The 15,779-nt window shown below is 51.0% G+C and overlaps 1 protein-coding gene across 4 annotated transcripts in view; it reads right to left on the reverse strand.

Moving 5' to 3' along the window:
* The window catches only part of JDP2 (Jun dimerization protein 2), a 38,883-nt gene extending 29,581 nt beyond the window's left edge, over window positions 1-9,302 (reverse strand). Inside the window, exon 1 of one of the 4 annotated variants that reach the window (XM_086709243.1) lies at window positions 9,162-9,302. In XM_086709243.1, the coding sequence (XP_086565369.1) occupies window positions 9,162-9,168 (7 nt within the window). In that variant the 5' untranslated portion in view covers window positions 9,169-9,302. Of the gene's footprint in view, window positions 1-4,495; window positions 7,712-7,733; window positions 7,979-8,074; window positions 8,303-9,161 lie in introns of those variants that run through there. The other 3 variants (XM_086709242.1, XM_086709241.1, XM_086709240.1) reach the window with 3 other exon arrangements.
* Between the last annotated feature and the right edge of the window lie 6,477 nt (window positions 9,303-15,779).

Consider the following 15,779-nt stretch of genomic DNA (forward strand, 5'->3'; position numbering starts at 1 on the left):
CCAGGAAGAACCTCTCCCCCTTCCCAACCTCTGCATAGGGCTGTAAAATCAAAACCTTGACTGTCCTGGAAATCCTGGGGGAGCTTTGACCTATCTTTCCATCTCCATCAGTCTCTTCCCATGAAGAAGGAGGTATTTCTCGAGACAGGGGAGATGTGACATCCACTGCACGCACTTCTCTGTTGGCCACAATTCTCACGTGGCCACGCTGCCTTGGGCTCTCTGCCTCCCGCAAGAGTGGCCCTCGGGGATAACCCACGATCCCTTGTTCCCGTTCAGGTTGCCGGGTCTAAACTGTGGGAGAGGGGGTCACCAGGGAGCCCCTTCTGGCCACAAGTGCACCCCACATTCTCCAACTCTGTTTTGCTTTCAAGGTGAAATTTGGTTCCCTATCCAACCCCGTGTCTCTTTCTCAATAGGTTCTGCACTCTGAAGGGGAAAAGCATGTGAGGGATTTGTACCCTCTAACCACAAAGGCTTTCACTGGACATCACTGTCTTTAAAGCGGACAGGGGACCTACCATTTTGCCCTCGGCACACCAGCCACATCTGCCTATAAGGCCGATTGTACAGAGTTCCCTGCCTAGCACCCAAGTTCACATTTGGTGCCCCAGGCCCTACATCTGTGTTCCACCCGCTCTGCCTCCCACACCCTCCCACACCGGGGGGCCCTCAGCCCTGCCTTCCCATCCCACACCTTTCTGCCCTCCTTAGCACCTAGGGTCCCCCAGGCCGTCTCAGAAAAGGATCTGAGACTCATTCGCATCAAGTTATAGTCTTAGAGCTGGAAGAGGCCCTGTGCTTATCTAAACCACATCCTCATTTTGCAGATGAGGAAATTAAGGCTCAGAGAAGTTAAACAACTTGCCCAAGGTCACACAGGGGAAAAGCCAGGGCTGGACTCCTGGTCCCTGGGTTTTAGAACCAAAGCTTTCTCACCCCGTCCTTTCTGTTTCCCCTCCTGGCATTCAAGAGAGATTAATGCAGAAGGAATGACATTTTATTTATTTTTTTTTTTAATTTTTTTTTTCAACGTTTATTTATTTTTGGGACAGAGAGAGACAGAGCATGAACGGGGGAGGGGCAGAGAGAGAGGGAGACACAGAATCGGAAACAGGCTCCAGGCTCCGAGCCATCCGCCCAGAGCCTGACGCGGGGCTCGAACTCAGGGACCGCGAGATCGTGACCTGGCTGAAGTCGGACGCTTAACCGACTGCGCCACCCAGGCGCCCCAGGAATGACATTTTAATGGTGGGTTTTGAGACACTAGCCCCTAGTGGAGGATTGCTCTCTTGAGCAGAAGACCCTCTATTCTGCCTTTTTCAGTGCAGATCCAGGTTTAGGAAGCTCCCTGAACACCCTCCTGGGTGAGATCCCAGACATGGACATGGCCCCTCAGACATCTTGCTTGTGGTGTGTCAGTGTACTGTGACCTTCCCTAAACCTGAGCCGGACTGAAGTCACCCTCGCCCCCGCCCCCAGAGGCAGGTCTGCAATGCAGAGAAGGTGGCAGCTTCCTACCCCAGGAGGCAGCTCTGGGGTGGAGTGGATCAGCTTGCATGTCTCCCGGGGCCTCCTCCAGGGAAAATACAAAAGGGGCCAACGTAAGGACTCATTCCTATGCAGCAAAAATGATGCCTGGGCCCAGCCATGTGGACACCTCACAGGCAGAGGGGAGTGATTTCAGGCCACTGGAGCCAGCCTGACAAAAGAAACTCACATCTCCTTTTCAGGAGAGGAGCAGGCCTTACAAAATCCCCTCTGCCAGACCTGAACTGATGCCACAAGGAGTCAGTGGCTCCTAAAGGATGCTTGATTACAGAAAGGCTAATCAACAAATACTTACTGAATTAATAAATAAATGAAAATGAATGAATGAACAAATGATTAAAAAAAAAATTCACGGCGGGGCAAACTTCCGTGATTGGGGTAAGGATCTGTCTCTGGGAGTTGAGATGTTTGTTATCCACCTCCAGATTATTTGTTCCCACAGTAGACCCCAAGAAAAATACTCCAGAGGCTTCTGTATGTTTCCCTGCCTAAGCCATCTCGAGAAGAGACGCAAGCCAGACCCCACTCTATTCCGGGAATGATAGTCTCTGCTTGCAGCTTCTGTTTATTTTCATACAGATGGTATAAATGAGACACTAACAAATGATCCCAAAATATAATGGATTCTTTGCTACTGTGGAACCCCCTCGGAGGGGCAACCAACCCCTGGGAGCAGCAGCCCCATAAATTCTTGCCATTCCTGCTCCCCTGTGAACCCATCCCAGTGACAAGCCTCACTCTGAGGCTCAGACACCAGGCTTTCCTCTGCAGAAGCAAACATCCCCCCTCTCTCTCCTCCCCCCCCCCAACAAGGGTGCCCCTAAATGCTCAGATACAAACCACAAAGTCCTTAACACATGCCATTCCTAGGAGACAATCACAACAGCTGACATTCACCAGCACGAAATCATCCTACAGGGCTCTGGGGGTGGGGGTGGGGGGGGGGGTCACAGGAGCAGGAGGGGCTCCCTTCCAGAATCGAGTCTTCACTAACTGGAAAGAGCCGGCTGACGATCCAAGGTTGAAAGGTAGCTTTGGCGATTTGAAAAATAAAACAATTCGATGTGATTTAGGGATCTATAAAAATGGGGGGGGGGGGGCAGTGGCAAGGAACCAGCAACAGCCAGGAGGAATTTACCCACTTCAAGGAAGACATAGGAAAGATGACAAGAGGTGAAATCATCTCCCAAACCTCTTGTTCCATACGGAAACAATTTAGGAGGAAAAGGAGAACTATGCACTCAAAGCTTTGGGGGAAGAACCCAGAGTTTTTTTCCCTTCAGGGCCCCGGAGGTCGGAAAGGAAGATAAACACCCTTCAAGTCTCTGTTAGTAACTGGGATGCATAAATAAAGAGCAGGCTCTACATGTCTGCAGAAGACCAAAACGGGAAAATGGGGCTTGACCTCAAAAGACAGGGCCTAGAATCCCAAATGATTTTGGCAATTTGGGACATTGACGAGGAACAGCTTGGAAACTAGCCAATAAAGAAAAGCTGGGTAATGCACAGATCGGGGATGAGACTGGCAAGGGAGGCATGAATAAGACAGAACGTGTCCAGGAAGTCACAGTAGACCCTAAGCTGCTACGGAGCCTAAGATCTGGGGAGGTGTGAGGCAGCTCCCTTAAAAGCGGGCTTGGAAGAAATAGGGACCCGATGGGTCCAAGAGGCAAGAACCTAAAGCAAAGATCTGACGGCTGTACCCCCCTGTTCTGACTTACTCAGGGTCTTGTAGGAGCACAGGGTGGGGCGCTGCCTTGTACAAGCCCAAGAAAAGCCACAACACACTTCAATTCCAGAAAATGGGCCCTGTTGGAAGATGCTAACATGGAGGGTCATTTCAGCCAAAAGAACGAAAAGCAGAGGTAACCTAAGTTTTCCTCTCTTGTCTTCTTCTCTTGTTTCCTATATGTAAATGTGTAAGATATCATTGATTTAATGGAAACATCTACAAGTAAATAATAGTCTTGCTTTGAAGGGTCATGCTCATAATGGGCTATTCTTGTTAAAAAGTGTCCAATCATCCTCATCTTCGTCCAGAATGGCAAAGACAGATGAAAGGCGGTAGGGGGTAAGTTAAGAGAAAGTTAGGATCTGCACCGTGGACTCTCTGTCCACAGAAATAAAAGTTTAAGGGAGGCTCTAAAGTCCCTGGGCCTCTTTGAGAAGGGCAGCCCCCCTCCAGGCAAACAGCTGGCCTGGGCTGGCATCGGGAGCCCGGGATGGGCGCACAATGAATGCAGAGGACCCGAGGCTGCAAGGCTCAGCACCGAGAGAAAGTGGAGATGAGTGGGGGCAGGCCAAGGAGCAAGGGAGCTCAGGGGTCAGGCCCCAGGAACCCCAGTGGGGTTAGAAGTCAAGAGCAGGTAGCCAGCACCTGAGAATCAGCAAGAGGGGGTGAGAGGTCTTGGGAGCCAGAGCCTGGGAAGATTCCCAGGAGGAAAGTGTGGAGGACAGAAGTCCACGGCCAGGAAGGGGAGGGGGGTTGCAGACGGAAAGGTTCCAGGCCAGTGGTCACAAAACGTAGTACTAACTATCGTGAATCTCGGAGAGTTAAATACCGGACCTGTGCTGGGAGCTAAGGAATCATCTGGAATGATCTGTCTCCTGGAATCTGAAACGAGGTGGGTAACTCAGCTTCCAAAAGATAAGCCGATCCAGAAGGCAAGGAACGAAAGGATGGAGAAATCTCTAAGACTAAGAATGGGGCGGCCGCACAACTGTCTCAGCTCTGCAGTCAGGAGAGCGAGGCACGTTCGGAAGAGGAACTTGGGAGCACATGTGAGAGCGAATCCCAGGTCTGCCCCTTACTAGCTGTGTGACCCTGGGAGAGTTCCCTAACCCACATCTCGCTTTCCTCAGCTGTAAAGTGGGAATAACAAATAACGCTATTTCGCCTGTAAGGCGGAGGAGAGGATTAAATTAGTTAATACTTGGAAAGTACCTGGAACAACGCCTGCACCTAGTGAGCGTGAAGTCAGCGTAGCCATGAAGGCCTTCCTTCCTGGAGGAACCCTAGTGTTGGGTGACCCGTCGACATCCCTTCCGCACATTTCCCACCTAGCACTGATCTCCCTTTCCTAGGGCTGTGAAAAAGATTCTTCCCCAGAGGATTCTCTGCTGTCCCACTTTCCAGCTGTAAACTCCAAGGGGCAAGACCATCCTGCATCCAGGCCGTTACTGCAACAGAGAAACAGAGGAGGGCAGATCAATGCTGGGTACAGAGGGGTAGAGATGAGGCAGAATACATGTCTCTCTGCCTTGGCTTCTCCTAAAGTTTCCTCCGGAGGCCAGAACACAGCTGCCTAGATGGCTGGCAAGGCACCACCAGTGTGTTCCCCCCAGAAGCAGAGGGCCAGCATCTTCTGTGTCCTTCAATCTATGGTATCCCTACGCTGCTTAGAAAGGGACAGACCTTAGATCCTCACAAGAAGGGAATGAGGGGAGGCAGCGATCAGAGGAAGCCAGCGGCATGGCACACACTAGCATGAGCGATCCTCGCAAGGCCACCCGGGCCCATAGAGGAAACCGGAACCTCTCCCCGCAGGAAAGGTTCTTCCCTGGAGACCAGAGAAATGCTTCCAACGAGGCCCCGCCTGTAAACACAGCTTTCTCCCCTGCCTAATGTAGGTGCTCAATAAATACACGGTAAGGCATTTCTGCCAAGATCCTTATCCCAAACAGCAAAGAGCTGGGAAGGTACCACCACTGGACAAGCCTTCTATCCTCTCTTCCCGCCTCACCCCATGCGCGTTCATTGGTGTCGGTAGTTCATAGTATGATACATAACACAGACACGCACGTGACGGGTGACAAATTCTTGGCCCTTAAAAAAAATGCCACTGGCCAACTAAAGTTTTGGAAATGGAGCTCCACAAATGGAATCCTATGGGCTGCAGCAAGAAAACAGACAAAAACAAAAAAAACCAACAACAACAAAAACCCAGAATGGGGGGCTCTCACTGGGCCTCCCACAGCCGGCAAATGAGTGTAAAGAAACACAGACTGAAAATTCCAACCTTGGGTCGCTAAGGCATTTGTCTCTGCGGAGCTTCGAGAGGCCAAACCACACACACACACACACACACACACACACACAAGAGTGCACACACGCGCACGCGCACACACACACACACACACACACAGGCACACAGAGCTTGGCAGCCCGTAAGTTCCAGAGCTGGTAACACAAGCCACGGAACCGACTGCCAAGACAAGCAACAGAACGAGCCAGGCCCAGTTTCATTGGCCACCATACGCTGCATATGGCCCGGGACGCAGCCAAAACAGTGTTCTCACCCTCCTCAAAGGCATAGGAGACCCTCTGTTTTCAAACACACCTCCACAGAGCCTTAATTAAAGGAAAATGGAAAAATAATGTGCCTGCTGCTCTCCCCCTGCCTATATAGGTATGCACACACACATACCCGTGCACACTCACTCTATTTTTCTCTTCCTCTCATTTCGGTTTCAAACATAATTCATTCACATGGAAAAAAGCAAACTGCATCCTGCAGCAGAAAAGCAGAAAAGAATGTAGCTTGCCCTCAGCCCTGGCCCTGGCTGCTCAAGTTGAGCTGGGGCAGAATGAATACTGAGCAGGCCAACCTGGAATGGCACCGGCCCCTCTCTTCCAGGGCCGAGCTGGAAACGGAGACACGGGGGAGAGAGGCAGCCCACTGCAACACCAGCAGCCCCACGACAAACAAACGAGCCCCAGAGAGCCCAGCCCTTCGAACCCTGGCAAGGATTCTGCAGGTTGGAAAAGCTGCCCACAGGTCTTGCAAACAGGTGGGGCAGACAACAGACCCTGGGCTGCGAGGCATTGAGTGAGTAGAGAGATCCTTGTCCAAATCCTGCCTTAGGGGACCCTGTTGGCACCTATCAACACTTCTCCTTGGAGGTGGCTGCCACCAACCTAGGAGGAAAGTCAGAGGCCCCAACGCCCGTGCCTTCCAACAGCCCTTCAAATCTCACAGCACCCAGCTCTTCAGGAAGATTCTGGAGCTGCTGGTAGCTCTGAACCAAGGCCAAAGAAGAAGAGGAACAGAAGAGTCTTTCAGAAATCTGTCGCCCCTGTTTTAAACAAGGCAAAACCTTCACCAGCCAGAGGCACGAGAATAGATCTTGCTTCTCTTCCCCGGTCCTCAGGTTTATATAAAGCCAGAGCCATGCTCACTCACACCTGATACCTGGTTAAACTCTCCCCTAGAAACCTGCAAAGGAAGATAAGGCATCCATCCAAGCTGCAGCCAGATTTGCTGGAAAGATGAAAGCAATGGGAGGTGTTTTAAAAAACCCTCAGGGGAGGGAGGTGGGGGGGCAGGGAGGGAGATGATTTGGGAACACAGTTCAGAGCAAGGGCTTAAAGGACAAGCAGGCATCCAATCATGCTTTAACGCTCCAGGTCGGATGCTCCTCAACCTAAGACCCTGAGGACAGACCACCAAGATTTAGACCTGAGTACACACACCCACACGGTCTGCAAGCCCTTTTTGGAGAGACCTGAGCACATCTGCCCTGAGCACATGTGCTCAGGTCATAGAACCAGGCCCCGGACGCCAGTCGGGAGAGCCTTACACTGAGCAAGGATCAGGCAACTTTGTAACGGGAGCTGACCCAAGGGGTCAGTTGAGTTCCTCTTCCACCAACCTCTATCTCCAATCGCTAGGATGGCCCATCCATCCCTGCAGAAAAGCCAAGGACTCCCACCTTCCCAGCCCCTCCCACTAAGCCCGGGTCTCTCCACCCCGGGGTCCGGGGATCCAGGCCCTGTGGCCCAATCCCTCAACCTCCTTTGAGGGGCGGGGCAGAAGAGAGTCTTCTGGGCTGGGCAGGAGAGGAGGGGCAGGTTACCTAGCAGACTTGCCTCCTTATGTAACCTGGCTTGGGAGCCAGGGGCAGCCCAAAGGGGCCCCGGGCCGCCCCCAGGCTCGCTCCCCACCCAGAACCCGGGAGCAGTGGCCCCGAGAGAACCCTCTTCATTGGATCGAGAGCCCCAGCCCCTGTCCAGGCCCTCAGAGAGCCGCGCTTCCCCCCAGGGAGCGGGGTGGGGGCCGGCACGACTTGCCAGCAGGTCCCTGTCATCCCTCCACCACCAGCACCCTGCACCTCCCTGGCCTTTCGGCCTCCATCTGCACCCCCACCTCCCGTCTCCCCCGGGCACTTCTCTCCCCACTCACCCGCGTTCCCCGCCGCCCGAGGGGAGCACCTCCCGGCAAACGCACCGGGAAGGAGCGCGCGGGAGGGAGGCGGAGGCAGCGCCCAGGCTGCCCCGGGAGCGGACGGAGCCTCCCGTCCCAGGGCGGGAACCAACAAGGCGGCCGCCGGCTCCCCGGCGCCGGGCGGGAGGGGCCCGTGCTGCAGCGCCCCCCGCCGGGACCGCTGGCGGGCCCGGGGCCGCTGGAGCCTCCCCGCCCCGGCCCGCGCGTGGGGGCGGCCGTCCCAGGTGCCCGCGGCCGGCGCGCCCCTCCCGCCCCGCCCCGCCCGGCCCGGCGCCCCCGGCGCGCGCCCTCGCACCCACCGTGCACTAGCCGCGGGCGGAGGCGGCGCCCCCGGGGCCGGGGCCCGGCTGCAGGCGCCGTGCCCACGCAGCGCCGCTGCCGCCCGGCCGCCGAGCTCCGCCCGGTGCCCAGGCCCGTCCCGGCCCGGGAGCCGCCGCGGCGCCAGCCCCGCCGCCGCTGCAGCGTCCGCCGCCGCCAGCGCCCCCCGTCGCGGCCGCCGAGCGTCCCTCCCGCAGGCTGTGGCGGGCGGCGGGACGGGTTGCATCAGCCCCGGCTATATAGCGGCCCCTGGGCGGCGGGGAGGGGTCGGGAATGCGGAACCCGCCGAGCTGCCAGCTCCAGACGTCAGAGGGGGACGGAGAGGAAGGGAAGGAGGGGACAGGGAGGAGGGGGTGTGGATCCGGCGCCTCACACCCACTGACCTTCACCTCCCCCGCCGCCCCGGGCGCCCTCCTCCCGCCGCTCCTCGCGCTCCTCTCCCCGCGGGGGCAGCGGCGGCCCGGGCTCCCGCGCGTCCCCCGGCGCCCACCCCGCGGGGAAGCAGGACGCGGCGGGCGGTTATGTAAGAGCATCCCCGTGCACAGCCGCTTCCACCCCGCGACCCACGCCGCCGCTCGGGAGAGGGAAGCGAGAAGGCGCCGCGGCGGGACCGGCCCCCAAGCTCCTGGAGGCACCCGCAGCCTGCGTGGAACCATCTTCCTCGGTCCTCAGCGCTTTTCCCCAGACCCACGGGGGGTTTCAGCACGTTTTCATCCTTGGACACTGCACGACTGGGGGCGTGAGGGAAGGATCTCGCGAGCCACTTTTATTTTGCGGTGAAGGATGGGCAGAGGATCGTCCCCACCTACTAGCCCACCGGGCCACCACCGCAGGCGCCCTTCGCCCCCCCCCCCCCCCCCCCCCGTGGCTCGCTGCGGGAGGCTGCCCTCCTCTGGGGCTGAGAGCCCACCGCTTTCTCTGGGGCTGCACCGGCTGACCCCTGGGCTTTCCGGCCCACTCCAGCGGGCTTCTTTCGGCTCAGGGCCACTCCCGTGAGCAGACCCAGCCCTCTGCCGACCCCAGATGGCCTCTCCCCCATAACGACTTCCACTACCAACTCACTCCCACCTTTCATCCTCCTAGAGCGGTAGATGGTTAATGGCGACTCCAGAGGAAATGCGTCCTCCACGGTGCCCTCCAGTATGTAAAGGCACAGAGACACAGAGCCCTCGTGCGCACGTGTGGCTCCTGAGGCCTTGGCACCATGGTTGGCATCTCCTACCTCCAGACCCCCTGGGTGCCCAGCCTACCTTTCTGCCTAAGCCAGATAGGAGTGACAGTGTTTATATTCAGTAACCTTCAGCCTCCTTCCCAGAGTGATGTCAGGCCATCACCCAGAGAAGAAAGGAAGTGAAAGAAAAAGTTCATGCCTTCTTGGAGCGGAGATGCTCAGAGTGAAAGAAACAACAAGACTCGAGACAGATGGGAGCAGAGGAGCAAAACCCAATGAGCGAGTCTCTTCAGTAGGAGTACAGTCAAGATTTTATTCTCCTTACTTCCCAGTGCAGCAAAATCTTTCTGGGTGAGAGGGAAAGACGGATCAAGCGCCCAGGACATTGACTGACCGTTTTCAGTTTTCACCTCCACCATCGGCTCCCTCCCTCAAAACGTTGAAGTTAACAAGTAAAAACAAAGTAAGGTCCTAAAAGAACACACAACGGAAAACAAGTAGTAATCTGATAGTCTTGTGGAAGAACATGACTCTGAGCCCCAGTAAGGCCAACTACACCTTTACTAGGGCATAAAGATCAAAGCTGGGTACTATGAAACTGCCTTATGATGTTTCCCCCATGAGACTGAGGTCTGGACGTTTATATGGAAGAAAACATTGAACAGGGGCAATGTTACTTTACGCGTCTTCGCCTGGGACTTGGAAAATCCTAAACTGATCTATGAGTGGGGACTAATAATTAGTGTGTGTGGTAAGAGCAAGTCCTCTCCAGGGCCTGCTTTGGACATGGCTAGGCCACCGGCAGTCCTGCTGGGCTTTTGCTTCCCCCCACAAATTAAATATACTACAGGGGTGGCACTGAGGGGGGTCTTTCGCCCCTCTCCAACTCCCGTTAATATCCATTAGGTTCTCTCCATTATTATCTGGATTTTTTCAACTGTATATAGAATGCCATGTAAGCACAGCTTCAAGCCCTCCCTTCCAGCACATTGCCCCCTCCCCGGTCTGTCTACATAGTCATTGCCTCTGGAAGGAGCTAGAGGCAGAGGCCACAGACTGGCTCATTTATGGAGACGTTGGCCTGCTTCTCCCTGCCCTGCCATTGGCTCTTAGGGACAGACAAGAGACCCAGCCTCAGAATTTTTAGTTTGAATTTAGCTTTCCTATCCCTTGCAACTAAGAAAGGCCTGATTGATACACCCAGCCCTGGCACACAGGCTGACTGAGATTGCCACATATCTTAAGTGAGTCTGATGAGGCTAGGAATTTTGAGGACCTTCTGGGAAGAAAAGTTGCCAGAAGCTTGACTTGAAACTGCCGGGGGGGGGGGGGTCTACTGAGAGTGAAGCTAATGCAAAGAAGAGTAGAGTATAGCCAAGCAAGAGAGGGAGAGACCTATCAAGCTCAGACGGCATTCCCAGCCATGCCTGATGCCATCCCTCCCTCTGGAGTTTTTAGCTGTAACAATCCGTGAATTACATCCTACCTAAAGCAGTTTGAATTTACATTTCCTGTTACGACGGTCCTTAACTTTCAGTGGTTCAACTTAGGATTTTTCAGCGTTACAATGGCGCAAATATATGTATTCAGTAGAATCCGCAGTTTGAATTTTGATCTTTTCTGGGGCTAGGGATATGCATGCGGTACCCTTTCGTGATGCTGGGCAGTGACAGGTGACAACAGCTCCAAGTCAGCCACGCAATCACGAGGGTAAGCAGCCAGTACACCGACAACCATTGTCGTACCCACATGACCATTCTGGTTTTCACTCTCAGTACAGGGTTCAACAGATTACCTGAGCTATCCGATACTTCATTATTAAGTAGGCTTTGTGTTAGATAACTTTGCCCAACTGTAGGTGATCTGAACACGTTTAAGCTAGGCTAGGCTAAGCCATGCTGTTCAGTGAGTTAGGGGTGTCAAATGCATTTTCAACTTTTGATAATTGTCAAATTATGATGGCGTTCTCGGGATGCAAGCCCACTGTAAGTCAACGAAGATCTGTAGTTGCAACTAGAAAAATCCTGATTAACACCCTGAGTTTTGCATCTCTGACTTATTTAGCTAACCACATTTGAAAGCTTAATGGACATCGATGACTCCCAAGCTCTTTGCCAACATGAAAAAGTGAATTGGCAAGGTAAAATCATGAATTTCCCCAGATCGGTTTCTCCAATATTAAAGAAGGATGTGATAGTTCTGAATAATCAACCGATCAACTAGCCTCCTTATACTAGTGAGTTTAAGACGTGATTCCTCATTTGTCCCCACCTCCTACCTAGTTAGGAGAAAGGTCTTCAACACTAACAAACAGCAAGACTGAGAGTAACAAAGGACCAGTATGTGACAAGGGCCGTAAGCGCTGTAGGAGTTCCGACAGGATCGCTGCTCCACAGAAAAATCATCCGCTAATTGTTCCATTCAAACTGTGCATGCCAAAAATTGCAAACTAGTACCTGGCAGGCTGAATTTGGTTTTGCTGCCTCAACCATACATTCTTTTTTTTTTTAAACCTATCAAAGATTTCACACAAAAATCTAGATTTTTAACTTCTCTTGAAAAAAAATTAGGCATCATTTATTTATTTTTACATTTTCTTATTGTTGATAGACAGAGACAGAGCACAAGTGGGGGAGGGGCAGAGAGAGAAGGAGACCCAGAGTCCGAAGCAGGATCCAGGCTCTGAGCTGTCAGCACAGAGCCCGACACGGGGCTCGAACTCATGAACCACGAGATCGTGACCTGAGCCGAAGTCGGAGGCTTAACCGACTGAGCCACCCAGGTGCCCCAGTGACGTATCATTTAATAGTAAAGATGAAATAGGTTAGGCGGCAGTAACAAACATCCCCCAAAACTCAGTGGCTTCACACAAGAAAGGCTTCTTTTTTACCCACCCAAGACACCTGTGGATCAAGGTGACTGTCCAGGGCAGAAGTCCCATAGGTAATGGCTCAGTATTACACCACCATATCAACAAGTGTATCCATGGCCACAGTGGCAGGGAAAGAGAGAGAGAGGTAGAGAGGGCCAGCCATGTACCAGCGGTTAAACCTTTCCTCCTGGAGTGAAATAGGTCACTTTAGCTTACATTGGTCAAAGCAAGTCACATGACCATTTTTAATTTCAAAGAGGTAAGGAAGCTCAGTCCTCCCAGGTACCATGGAGAAGGGAACCATGAATTGGTGAATATCTGTCATCTGCCACAACGTGCACTCCTTAATGGCAACAGTGGGTTGCAGCCCACTGGAAGCTGCCCCTTTGAGATGGGACTTAAACACCCTCCTTTGACATAGTCTCCAATCAGCCTGCCAGATCATTTACAAGACCTGCTGGGCTCCTAGGGGCATTTGATTTTGCAGTTCCTGATATAGACAAGGCCAATTTCAATATTAATCTTCCTTTGTCCCTGGTGATCCATGGAATTGTCACAATTTTTTCAAAAAGTTTTTTTTTTTTTTTTTAATTTGCTAATCTTAAAGAAATGCCACCAAAAATTCTTAGGTGAAGGGCAGGATGGTATTATAAAATCAAACAATTCGTATATTCTGAAAATTACAGAGACCGATTTATGATGGTTCTTTCCTACTGCTCTTGCCTTGTCTAATCAAACACCTACCAGGAGAGACCAGGAAGAATGAGCTTCTTACTCTCCTTCCTAGGGTTGGAGAAGAAATTACATGGTAGTGATTTGGGGGAGTGATTTGGTTTCAAGTTTTAAAAGAAGGGCACCTGGGTGGCTCAGCCTGGTCAAGCGACTTGATTTCAGCTCAGGTTGTGATCCTACGGTTTTGTGAGTTCGAGCCCCGCATCAGGCTCTGTGTTGACAGTATGGGGCCTGCTTAGGATTCTCTGTCTTCCTGTCTCTCTGCCCCTCCCCTACTCGCACTGTCTCTGTCTCTCTCAAAATAAATAAATAAATTTAAGACAATAAAAAATAAAGTTTTAAAAGATACATATGATATATTAAAATATATGACATATGATAAAATAGAAAATATACATTTTCTATATATTATTAAAATATATATTATCATATATATGACATTTTTAATGTGATATATATTTTTTCAGGTATTTAAAATTTTTTTTAATTTGTTTACTCATTTTGAGAGAGAGAGAGAGAGAGAGAGAGAGCACATGAGCAGGGAAGGGGAAGAGAGAGAGGGAGAGAGAGAGAATCCCAAGCAGGCTCCATGCTGTCAGCGCAGAGCCTGATGTGGGGCTCAAAATCATGAACCCGTGAGATCATGACCTGAGCCAAAGTCAAGAGCTGGAGGCTTAATCAACTAAACCAGGTGCCCCTGCCTTTTTTTTTTTTTTTTTTTTTTTAAGGCTGAAATACTTGAGAAGAAAACTTGAGTTGAGAATGAGAAGGCTTTCCTTCCAATAACTACCAATGAGAATTTTACAAAACAAAAGGTATGTCTAAAGGTTTAATAATAAATTGGCACCCACAGAAATGCAGCCATCTCCGGGGAAACTTTCTCTTGAATCTAACACAATAAGTCTTTGGAAGATGAAGAGATAGTAAGTTCTCTGGTTAAAATGCTGGGCCAGGTAGAATTAGGGAGAAAAGTGTAGTGGATGTATGCTGTTCTCTTCAGCATTCCTATTTTATGAGACCCACTACTGTCCTTCTCCCTGTGGCCCTTTGAAAGGTCTCAATCCTGGTGCCCTATCATCCCTCCCACCAAGTGTGGGTATGTGACCAGAGCTGGCCAATTAGAGTAGTCCATTTTCAAAGCTATGGTGATTGGTTCAGAGATGGGCACATGATCCAAACAGGGCCAATCAGAGTCTTCCCTGAGATTTGATATCAAACGTTAAGGAAAAGGGGCACTCCCTTCCTTTAAAACACCAGTGTGAGAAGGTAGTTTGTGGCTATTGGTGGCCATTTTTCCTGTCATGGGAGAAGAACCTGACTGAGAATAGAATCAACACAGAAGAAAAGACAGCCAATACATATAAAGAGAGAAACAGCTATGAGATCAGCATTTGAGTCCCTGAACCTAACATGCCATGAGAACATGCTGAATTAGTCTTTGGACCGCACAGTGATGGAATCAATACATCTCCTTTCTCTTGCCTGCTAAGATAGTTTAAGTTGGATTTTCTGACACTTGCCACTAAAAAAAAAAAAAAAAAAAAACAAAAAACAAAAAACTGAAAAATACGTGAATAAAATAGGCCAAAGTCAAGCTTGTAAAGGACAGCTGAACTGACACTGTAGAATTTTATCTGCTTACTATTCCTGCCTCATCCATCAAATGCCACTCAACTGTCTGAGACTAAATACAGAACTGCACTGAGCTGCCTTCTGACAGCTCAGGATTCCGTTAGTCATTTAAATAATTTAGTCAGACAACCTTGTTTGAATGTTTGCTATGAGCCACACACCATTTGCCATTCTGTTTGAGGAGGCAAAGCAAAAAGAAGGTATCATCCCTGCCTAGAGGGATGACAGGCTAGAGGCCCAGGAAGATCAAACTGGGGGATGTCACGTGAAAGTCATTCATACCTAGGTGCTCCCTGAAATTAACACCACGACTGTAGGTGGAATCACCAAACTTCTTTAGATCAAAGATGACTGTTATAAATATTAAATTTCAAATAGCGGGTGATTAACAAATTTTGAGTCAATGAATGAGTAAACACAAGCTGGCCGATGACTCCATCTTAGGAGATGCTAATAATGAACACACTAGAGAAATAAGAGGAAGCAAAAAAGTTAGCAAACAGTGCTGCGGAAGATAGAAGAAAGGAAGGCACAGACATAGAGTCACAAAACCTCAAGGTTCCTCAAATTCCCTCTCCATTAACAACAGGGGTGGGCTTCCCACTGCCAGGGAAGCCAAAATGTGTTGTCAGTATGGTCAAATTTTTAAAAGAATTTTTTAAAAATTCTTTTTTTTAAAGAAAAATCAGATCTGAGATGAGTCTGTTGCATTTGTTCAGATCTGAAAGGTACGTTATAACCTTAGAGATGTATATTCAAGAAGCTTCAAGCCATTTTTAAAAGGGGGAGTTTCAGGGTGCCTGGGTGGCTCAGTCGGTTAAGCATTCAGCTTCGGCTCAGGTGATGATCTCGCAGTTTGTGAGTTCGAGCCCCACGTTGGACTCTGTGCTGACAGCTCGGAGCCTGGAGCCTGCTTCGGATTCTGTGTCTCTCCATCTCTCGGCCCCTTCCCTGCTCATGCTCTGTGTCTCTCTCTGTCTCTCAATAATAAATAAACGTTAAAAAAATTTTCTTTAAATAAGATAAAAGGGGGAGTTTCGGGGCACCTCAGTGACTCGGTGGCTAAGCATCTGACTCTTGATTTCAGCTCAAATCATGATCTTACGGTTTGTGGGTTTGAGCCCCGCGTCGGGCTCTGCACGGACAGTGAGGAGACTGCTTGGGATTCTCTCTCTGCCTCTCTATCTCTCTCAAAATAAATAAATAAATTAAAAAAAAAAATAGAAGAGGGAGTTTAACCTGAAAATGTAAACATGCTACAAAGATGTTTCCACGTAGC

The sequence above is a fragment of the Puma concolor genome, chromosome B3 (genome assembly GCF_028749965.1).
Source record: "Puma concolor isolate L17-30 chromosome B3, mPumCon1.1.hap2, whole genome shotgun sequence".
In the NCBI taxonomy this organism is placed as follows: Eukaryota; Metazoa; Chordata; class Mammalia; order Carnivora; family Felidae; genus Puma; species Puma concolor.